At 39.8% G+C, this 10428-nt stretch overlaps 1 protein-coding gene across 1 annotated transcript; it reads right to left on the bottom strand.

Moving 5' to 3' along the window:
- Window positions 1-1637: 1637 nt before the first annotated feature.
- LOC119909742 (neuronal acetylcholine receptor subunit non-alpha-2-like) lies at window positions 1638-10295 on the bottom strand. The gene is made up of 6 exons (XM_038727963.1): window positions 10022-10295; window positions 8190-8341; window positions 4834-4878; window positions 4380-4489; window positions 3042-3957; window positions 1638-2961 (listed from the first exon to the last, which is right to left on the bottom strand). The coding sequence occupies exons 1-6, from the start codon at window positions 10092-10094 to the stop codon at window positions 2797-2799; spliced, it is 1461 nt and encodes a 486-aa protein (XP_038583891.1). The 5' UTR covers window positions 10095-10295; the 3' UTR covers window positions 1638-2796.
- Between the last annotated feature and the right edge of the window lie 133 nt (window positions 10296-10428).

The following is a 10428-nucleotide window of genomic DNA, read 5'->3' on the forward strand; positions in this document are numbered from 1 at the left end:
ACACTGTCAGGTTGAGTGGGACAGGGCTGAAATCTAATTTTCATAAATATTTGATTCAGTTACATCCTTATTGTAATTAATCTCTAATCTACAGACAGTATAAAGACATTTAAAAGCAAAAATGTTATAGTTAAATCATAAGTGACTGAATTATCATCCTTATAATTTTATATAGATTTACACTTGCCAGGTGGTTTACCACGAGGTCCCAGGAGTCAACCAATTTGAAAAAGAACTACAGGACCACTTCTTTGATGTCACACCAATCACAACCTCTGTTTCATATCCAATAGACATTCAACAACAACACAATAACAATTGTTGTGATTGGCTTACAAAATTAACCCTGTATAGTACTCATAAGCTTAAGTGTCCCACTCAACCTGAATTCACCCTATCCATCAAGTTCAGTTTTAATTTAATAGATTTGCTAAGTCATTTTTTTAAAACAGTTACTTCTTGTTGCCATTTGAAGTTGCTAATTTGCCGAAATTGAGCAGTGTCACTTTCCCTGACTGCTATAACCATCCATCCATCGTCAACCGCTTATCCTGCGTACAGGGTCGCGGGGGGAGTGCTATAACTTGCTATCAATATGCCAAACATAATTCAAACTATATAAGTGATCACATCTCCTTAAAACTTCAGTTCTCTTTCAGTGTTTTTCTTATATCTGGTTATGTTGCAGGGAGAACAACAGGCTGTATATGGAGATGCTGCGCAATACACGAGCTCACCTGGACAGCCAGACAGGTGGACACAGATAAATACAGAAAGAAAAAAACCGAAGACATGAGAAATTACATTGTCGTCAAAAACAATGCAGAGCTTGCTAAGTGGTTAAAGCTCAAACATTTACCCTTATGTGATTTACAGGTCGACCTGGAATACATTTGAACATATTCTGAACCTCAACCATGAACTATGTTTATGAAGGAATGTATCTGTTTTGCCTTTAAATACTATATACTATAGGCTATCTGTATTAAGTGGACATTAGAGTTAAATTAATAACAACAGTTAAAAGGGTGCATAAGACTTGTGAGGGCTTTTGGTGTATTGTTTTTGGTTTCTTTAAGTTAAATGCCGCAGTTGTGTAACATTTGCAGCTTAATAATGTTTTTTATTCATATGAAATGGATATGTATGGATTATTTTATGAAAACAATGCCTTAAATCAAACATTTATTCATTAAAAGTTAGACTCAAAGCAAATTAAATCTTATAATCTTATAATAAAATTATTACATGCAATTAATGAAAATATGTTGAACACAGGAATGAGGACTCAAATAAAAAATGCATATAAATTTAAGATTTCATCTTTCATTTCATGTCCATCATTAACAAATCTTGTAGGTTGTTTTGGAAATGGAATTTGAGTTAAAGGAAGAAAGAAGAATTCAATAAACAGTTGTTTTGGGCAAAAAAGTTTTTGTCTGTTTTTTGATTTGTGTGTTTCATTAAAGGGGATGTTTCCTACGTGTCTTTGGTTTACCACTGGGTGGTGCTGTCACTTCACCCATTTCATCTAGATACTTCAGCACTTTTGTGTTCTTTATTAAGTGTTGCTGAACTGTTTATTTTTTAATAGAACAATGTGTGTGATATTATGGAGAAATAAAAAGCATCATGTATTTAAAACAACTTTATTAGTGTGATAAAGTACATCTGAACAATACAAATACTGTATGTTTGAGGACTGTGTAATTTAAAGAAGAAATGTCCATTAAGTCTTCACTTATCCATTAATGCAGTTATGCTGCTTTACATAGTTTCACTGCTTGCAATAGTTTCATTAACTGCAATAACAAAAATAGAATAGAGAAAAATAGAACACATTTTATAACTGAGTAAGGTTAGAAAGACAAGGACACAGCATTTTAACTAATATGAACAGTACAAGCTGTTCAGATAGAAGATCACAAATTAAGAGCCCTGATCAATCACTTAATGACTTTATTTCCCTCAAGTATGCTAACGTCTTCAAAGGCATTGCAAACGTGTAAAAGGTTGTTGCATCTGTAATAGCTGTGTAAGGTAGTTTATATGTTGTTGGTACCTTGAGAGATTAAACCATTTTCTTTTTCTTATTAAAAAAACAGTAGGAGGTATGTTGTGCTTCAGGTATATGGTAACAAGAATAATCCTTTCTCACTCTTGTGATCGTGATAGAACAGCTATGTGTACAATTAACTCATTATTGAAGTAATAGCTTGACTTTGGAAACTTTAGATGGTTGATTTTTTAAACTTTACTATCCCAGAGAGGAAAATTATTTTGCAGCCAGGTGAATAAAACAAGTCCACCACATACGTCAAATCAAAGGCCAGGTCAATTAGAAACATAGAACGATAATGAGGAAGTCAGCTAAGTACACAGGTCAAGCCAGTCATAACTTTTTTTTTGTTTTTTGGCTTAAATGCCTTTCTAAAATTACCAGCATGTGTAATCTAGTGTACTGGTTGCATACTGCATGCTACTTAAAGCCACTATGTGTAGAATTAGAATTTTTATGGCTAAGATTGTCTTATTTATCTACAAAACAAAACTATATGCCATCCTAATACTTTGCAATATGCCTTAATGTGCATACAAATTATACACATTCTGACTTGAATGACAATTTCACATAGTAGGTCTAGAAAAGAAACCTAACTAACTAAAAATCAAAGAGTCATAGTTCTCCTTTAAAAAACACCTGCAGTGGCTTCATCTTGCTCAGTGGTCACAAATGTCTTAAAGATTATTAAAGTTGGATCATGAGTTGCCTGTGAAAGCGGTGTGTTATTGCTACTAGTTTGAAGGTGGATCCTCACTTCCAGTTGGAGGAGGGATTTTCATAAACTTCTGCAGGGCTGGAGTGAAGATGAGGATAGTGCCAAGTACTAAGACGGTGAGGAAAGCCCACAGGAAAATCCTGTCTAGCACCTGCGCCACAAACTTCCAGTCTTGTACCACCTGAGAAATAGAAGAAAAGCAATATATATAAACATTAAGCCCTTAGAACCATTCTAATGATTACTAAAATCTAAACCCACCTCACGGATGAAGTGTTCTTTGCGGATATGTCTGCTGATGTAGCGCACTGAGTAGATTGCCTTGTCCAACATGGTCGCCCAGGCCTCATCCTCCTTCCCCTCGGAAGTAGTCTGTCCGTGGGCCCCACTGTTCGCCCTCTGGCCTCCTCTCCGACCTCCAGAGCGAGCCTTCACCTCAGGGCTCTCAGGAGCCATCTCCGGGTAGTGGTATCGGTCGGTGTGTCCACGCATGCAGAGCAACCTCGGCAGCTTCTGAAGGAAGAGATTGCGAACCCACGGCGACATGGGGTGGTAGGTGGCTGAGGAGCGGTGGTGCACGTTGATGACAAAGACAGTGACTATGATTGAGAGTGTGACAAAGATCATGATGAACAGCAAGTACTCTCCAATGAGCGGGATCACCTTGGAGGAGGAGGGAATGATTTCTTCTATGACCAGGAGGAACACAGTGAGCGACACTAGGACAGAGGTCGAGAGTGACAGCTTCTCTCCTTCATCTGAGGGAAGGTAAAACACCAGGACAGTCAGGAAGGATAAACCCAAACAGGGGATGATGAGAAAGAGTGTGTAGAACAACGGCAACCTCTTCAGAATGAACGAATACGTGATGAAGGGGTACGAATACAAGTCATCCTTCCTGTTCCCTCTGGCACCAGTGGCATTAAGGATCTGCCACTCCCCATTATCGAAGAAGTCCTTCCGGTCTACCTGGTTGTCTATCAGAATCAGGTCAACCATGTTGCCATCGTATGTCCAGGAGCCAAACTTCATGGTGCAGTTCTGGCGGTCAAAAGGGAAGAAGGTGACGTCCATCGTGCAGGCGGATTTGTAACTAGCTGGTGGCGTCCAGGTGATGGCACCGTTGAACCTGACAATGGCTTTGGTCATCAGGGAGCCCTCAAACCGCCCATCAGCACTGATGAAACATGGAGCAAAATCAGGAAGAAAGTCTCAGTCACATTTACAGAATATCTGTTGTTTGGTGATTGTATTTATTTGGGGATTTTTAGTTCTTTAATGATTTCATTTTATTTTATTATAAAGCACTTTATAGCACTATTAAGGAAGATTATATTCTTATTGCTATCAATAATAGTATAATCTAGAGAGCAGCCCTTTTGATCACAGCTCAGTATTGCATAACATTTGTTTCAGTGTGGTGGATTAGAGCTGAAATTAGAGTGTAAAAAATTGGTTTCATCTTGAAAATTGAAATGTATACAAAAAATATATTAATAAATATTGTTGCTGCACTTTTCATACTGGCAGAGTGTCTTAGTTATTTAAGTTGCACATGACGTTTGTCAGTTGGTTCCTGGAACATCACAGCAGTCTTACTTTTCATAGAGGACGATGTCTGGGAGCCAGATATTTTCAGAGGGAACTCTGATGGAAGTGATTCCTCCGTATTTCTCTGGATTCCATCGCAGCTTGTAGTCGATCCACTCCTGGTCAACAGAAACATATGATGGACCTACTGAGTACTGGGTATCAAAATATTTTAAACATCTTTAAATAAGTTATCTGGGACTAGAATTGGATCACATCACACACTCATTTTTAAAAAGTCTACAGAACTAAAATCAGTGCCTTTTAGTCAAATTCTGTTAGAGTAACACAAGAACTAGTGCTGAACTACAGTATTTAGAAAGTAATAATATCATGTTCCTTATCAATTAGACTATAGCAGTAAGTCTAAATATTAGCTTGTGGATTATCATTGAGCTGTGAATACAAATAGTAAGATTAATTGTAACCATATGGCCTCCATTCGTTTTTGTGTCTTGCTTACCTGACACAGCCAAACGTTAGTTGTCATCAGCTGGTTCTTCTCATCCTGAAACAGACAAAGACGACAGAGTAATATTACAAAGGACAGAGAGGAACCTAGAAGCAAGATGACAGTTGTTTATGTTACAGGCACATTTCATGATCAAAATTCAAACTAGAAGGGCACTTCGGAGAGCGCAGACATCCGCCAAGGCAAACAGTCCAGTCTATGATTTGCAGCTCTGCAAGTGCAACCACTACATATGGCTGGATATTTTCCCAAAACTCTTACAAAATGTAAACAATATGGTTGTGCCTAGCTGAAGCCTCGTCACCTCAGCTCACAATAGACCTATCTCACAATGTTAACAAAAGTGAAAAATATGTAGATCTGTCCGGGATTTGACACATAATGGGTTCTTTCATGGCCCTTCCACCTTCCAACATCGGGCCAGTAATTTTTCTCCTGCTGACAGGCAAACAAACAAATAGCACAGAAAACATCACCTCCTTGGCGTAGGTAACAAAAGGTTATTCACATCACCAAAATTAAATCATCTAAACAATATCAGTTATGTTCACATAAATAGATTTTATCCCTACTAACAAAAAGCATGAAAACCTACTGCACCTTTTGGGTTGTATGTGATGTAACTTGTTTAGATTTGATTAGTGGACTAGATGAGAAGCTTGGCTGAAAGGAAACTAAACTGTCCTTTCCTTTCCCATGAAATCAGACAGAATCTCATTTACCTGTCTCTGCCACTTCCTTAGCAAACAAGAAAAAGAAACATGAAATCAGAGTTGGGTGCAGTGGACCAAGCTGAAGCAATATGAATGTGGCAAGAGGTAAATTGAGGAAGACAGAAATAGAGAGATGGAGAGCGGTTAACACGGATTTGTTTCTACATCTCTGGAGGTGAAGTTTGAAAAATGAGGGGAAGACTGAGAGCAAAAGACTTGAGAGAAGTAAATCTAGCCGAGAGATAAACAAAGCTGTTCAGTGTATCCAGACCAGGCCTCAGCTGTCAAACTGAATTGGATGTTTTGGTGAACACATAGAGCAGAGGTGAACCATAATCTAATACAGAGCCATGCAGCAGCCCAGAGAGATTCGGGGGACATACATAGTGTAGCCAAGCTGCTGTGTCTCTGGTAAGCTCTCTTTCACGCTTTTTTATCTCCAAAATCCAACAGGATCATCAACCTAAATCTTTTCAGCAGAGCCATGATTGGACTTTGTTTAATTCATAACTGATTGTCTTCACCCAGCACACATGGAAGAACAAAGAGTTAAATCTAAACCGGTTGAGATGAATATTTCAAGCCGAGAGGACTGGCCCCTCCATTAGCATCCTCCATTTTCTCCTCTTGAACACCTAAACCATCTCAACCTATCACAGCCAGCCTTTGAAATATTAAAAGGAACACTCCAGAGAGAGGCCGTGCGATTGTAGAGACGATGAGTGTTCTTGTTCTATTTCAGGACCACGGAAAGCTCCACACTGTGGCGCTGCCCGTGGCATGTTTGGTGACACCGCTCTGCTGAAACAAAAGAATAAAGCAAGTACCAACTACATCTAACTTTGCTGTGTTAACTCATTCTCTTCTTTTGAGCGTGATTTTTATTCAGTCCTTGACTCTTCACGGGCTGCTTTGGCAATTAAAGGATACAACCGGCAATATGTTTGCTTTCATCAAGAAATCCCATAAAAACTCCAAAACCAACAGTGTTAGTCCATCCATAAATGGACTTCACCGCTACCTCTGTGGCTCTCAGTCCCAAGGCCAACGAATCCTAATGAAAGCATCTTCAAAAACGGATTACAAACATAGACTTACATACACAATATATTCATTTTCAAAATAAAAGTATTTTAAAGGCTAAATGTTTTCCTAAAACAGCTGAGCCCAGTAGTTCTGAGCAAACTTAAGCCAAACAGGAGAAAATTGTTCATTTGTTGGGGACTATTTGCAGATTTGCTGCACAGGCAAGTTCTTTCTTTCTTTTCTTTGTTTTTTTTTTTATAATATAGAATATCCCCAGACTTATCTTTTAAGATCTGAGTCATGATGATATTTAAATGTTAAAATATTTAGGATAAAGGTTTCAGGTTTAATGGTTTAATTACCTCGGAAGTCGGAGCTGGGAATTCTGTCACACCCGAGTTGAGGGCGTTCCAGTCAACAAGTCGGAAAACCTCGCTCGGCCAGCTATTGTTTCCAATTAGCCAGGTACGTTTCCCAAAAGCATCATGGTAACTATGGTAGCAGCTTCCTTAGTTGAAACTATGCATGTTTCCCAAAACCCTAGTTCGAACTATGGAGGTAACTAGGTTCAGGTTAGCTTTTGATTGATTTAAAAAACCGCATTGTGTGGTATTTACTAATACTAAACAGACAGCAGCTGGACAGCACTTTGTAAATGCAAATGCTCCGTACTTGTATAGCGCCTTTCTAGTCTTTTCGACCACTCAAAGCGCTTTTACACTACATCTGCATTCACCAGTCACACACACTGAGTCTAAGTGCTCAAACTCATTCATACACTGGCGGAATAGCCAGTATCTTGCCCAAGGACACTTCGACACGCAACCAGGGGAAGCCAGGGATCAAACCGCCGACCTTCCGATTAACAGTCAACCCGCTCCACCTCCTGAGCCACAGCCGCCCGTACTTTGTGTACGAAAATTCATATAAGACACAAGTAGGCTGCACAGAAGCGCTAATAAACCGTTGACACTCAGACCAGCCATCTTGGATCACGAAGTCGGAGTAGTGCAGTTCCCCCGACTTTCCAAGTTTCCAAGGGGGATGTTCCCTTTGAAATTTCCTGACTCTGAACTCGGAAAATCTGACTTCCCATGTCAAATGGAACGCACCATAAGTCTTTAACATCTAACTATAATTATACTATTTCTCCTTAAGTAGCCTAGCTTTAAAACTTGAAGAAAAAAAAAATTTTCCAAGCTGTATGTCACATTCATATATATATAACATTTGGTCACTGTAGCTTAACAAGCTTATATTCAACCACTTACTTAAAACATGATGCTAAGTGTGATATGACGCTAGTTTTTTAAATGATTAAATACACATTTCTATGTAATTTACCTCTATAGTAAGTCTAGAAACCTACTGTACCACAGGATCTTGACCAGAACCTTTTTGTAAAGTCTGAGGGTTTTGTGGAAAACTCAATGTGTGCTTGTAGCAGTGGTTCCACTTGTGGGGCCAGTGGTTTAGGAGACATTGTTAGGATTTGGTTTAGATTAAGGTAAAGGCTGAGTTGTGTAGGTACTATTAGACTAAGGGGTTCGGAATAAATTAAGACAATAAATTGCATGACGACAGAAGTGTTTATGATTGGGTTCTCACCACATCAACCAGCTGGGAGATCTTGAGTCCGAAGCGTACTTTAATAGTGTCATTGGCGTGCTGGATGGGCCTGACCCAGCGCTGGTAGCCCTGGAAAAGGTTCTTCAGCAGCGCATCCTCCATCTCCGCCAAGGACACAAACTCACTTGGAGCTGGAGCAAAGAAGAAGAATCTGGATTAACAATTATCCCAATGCTTTGTGTTAACTGATGAATAAAGTAGTAAAGTAGAGTAGTGTTCCAAGGGGGCAGTTTGCTTACAGACAGCTGTCAATACAGAAAACAAACATGCTAAAAAATCTACATCTGCCATTTCAGTTGACAGGGGTGGGAAAAATTAATACCTAAAACCTAATTACCTTCTTATTCATTACTGTTGTTGACAAACTTTTCCATGTATTTATTTTAAAGCACGGTGCTACTTTCATTTACATCTTTGAAGAAGTTTTTGGCTTCCCTTGGAAAGGTACAGTCTGAGAGTGAACTACAATTGAGTTGGCAGCAGCATCTTGAAATGAAGTTAACCTTGAATACAGAATTTTGTCTTCCTCAAAAGGACCTTAGAGAGAGCTTTCATGCACAGAAAAGATGGTTAAAACTTTGAAAATGTGTTTCAGCACCATGGACAGTAAACCTGCCATTATAGTGAAATGTTTTCACACAGGGTGCTACATTGTCCCTTTCATAGGGACCATATGTAAATACATAATTGTATAAACTGGGTAAAACTTAATTTGCAGTTTAGCAAAGCATGAATTTTATTTCATGGATTTATGGTCAAACTTGTAGTGTTTACCTGGAAGTTTAGCTAATTTAGCTCATTCGTAAACCCTCACTTGTTCTTTGTTCTGTTATGTGACACAATGCAATGAGAACAAAAGGAGCAAACAAAAGTGCATAAAACAAGTGGTTTCCCTCCCAAGCCAGCTAATATTCATCTGTAAGAAGCCATATGCCTACACAGCAGTCGTAACTTCAGTTACAGGAGAGGGTGAGGAGTCAATGATACTGTGTCCACAAGCTGTCAGCACATCCATCAGCCTGAGGATATATGATGTCTCTGTAGGGACAGAGACAGTATAATATTCACAGGAGACAGCTGCTATGTCAGACGCAGGGGATGTCAAGTGCAAGGGCTAATGTGGTAAGGGAGAGTGAGAACCTTTGACCTGCAGCTGCCTTCACTTCTGGCTTCACACCTGTCTGGTCTCATGGGTGAATAATGTTACACATGATAAACATAGAACCACCCACTGTAATCACTTACTGGGCAATTTAATTCCATTCCATCACCTCTGCCTGTGCTTTCAAGCACCCTCAGTGAGAAATGCTGAGAGCTGGACACTGACATCCAATACCCCTGTTCCTGTTTGTGTTTCTGACCCTGGACATCAGCACAAACAGAGCTGGGCCCTAACACGTTATTGATGAACCTATGTGCTGCTCATAATCTCATTCGGTTGACGCAGGAGTGCAGTGCAGCCCGTTGAAATAATATGATAACATTGTTCTTTCTTTTGATGGCACTCCCTCTAAATGGGACTAAAGTTGAGCAGCACACTGAAAACTTTAAAACCCAGTATCATTAGTTTCCACTACAGAGAAAAAATAGAATGACTTACTCCTTTTGATTTTATGGATGAAAATAAGAATAACATGCATGAAAGGACATTTGGGGATGATCAGGTCATGAGAGGTCATGCGGAGCTGATTTAAATCTTATCAGGCATTAATATTGCACCACATTGTCTCTCTGTGATGCTCCAGTCGTCTTGAGCTCTAAACAGAAACGATACTATAGTGCATGTATACTTAAAAATATAGTTTTCTTACCGGTGTTGACGGCGAGGGACAGCGGGCAGGACATCGACAAGAGGAGGAAGAGGAGGAGGACCTCCAACTTCATGATTTTGTCCTCCTGGTCCGACTGAGCGCTCCTGCAACCCTTGTGCTACTACCGTTAGTTTAGCTGGAGAGGACTACTGAACAACCAGCGATACGGCAAAGGCACCGATCAGTGATACTCAGTGTCATGCGGAAAGCATCCCTGTGCTGCAGTTTCACAAGAGCAGGTACCCAGAGTGAGGGCGCATGTGGCCGCTGTCCCGCATACTGTGACTCCGGGAGCCGCTGTCAGCAGAGCGGCTTTCTAGAGGAGAGGAGGAGGAGGAGGAAGAGGAGGGGGTGGGCTGAGGCGTGGAGTTTAAAAGCAAGTTTTAGTTTTTTTAACTCTGTTGTGT

The sequence above is a fragment of the Micropterus salmoides genome, unplaced genomic scaffold, assembly GCF_014851395.1.
Source record: "Micropterus salmoides isolate LMB-PRFRI ecotype aquatic unplaced genomic scaffold, ASM1485139v1 Ms_hic_scaffold_1883, whole genome shotgun sequence".
NCBI classification, from domain to species: domain Eukaryota; kingdom Metazoa; phylum Chordata; class Actinopteri; order Centrarchiformes; family Centrarchidae; genus Micropterus; species Micropterus salmoides.

Coding starts and splice junctions, on each gene's coding strand:
- LOC119909742 (XM_038727963.1), bottom strand. CDS start 10,094: ATGAAGTTGGAGGTCCTCCTCCTCTTCCTCCTCTTGTCGATGTCCTGC. Junction 8,342..10,021: donor GTCCCTCGCCGTCAACACCG/GTAAGAAAACTA, acceptor TCTTTGCTCCAG/CTCCAAGTGAGTTTGTGTCC. Junction 2,962..3,041: donor AAGAACACTTCATCCGTGAG/GTGGGTTTAGAT, acceptor TCTATTTCTCAG/GTGGTACAAGACTGGAAGTT.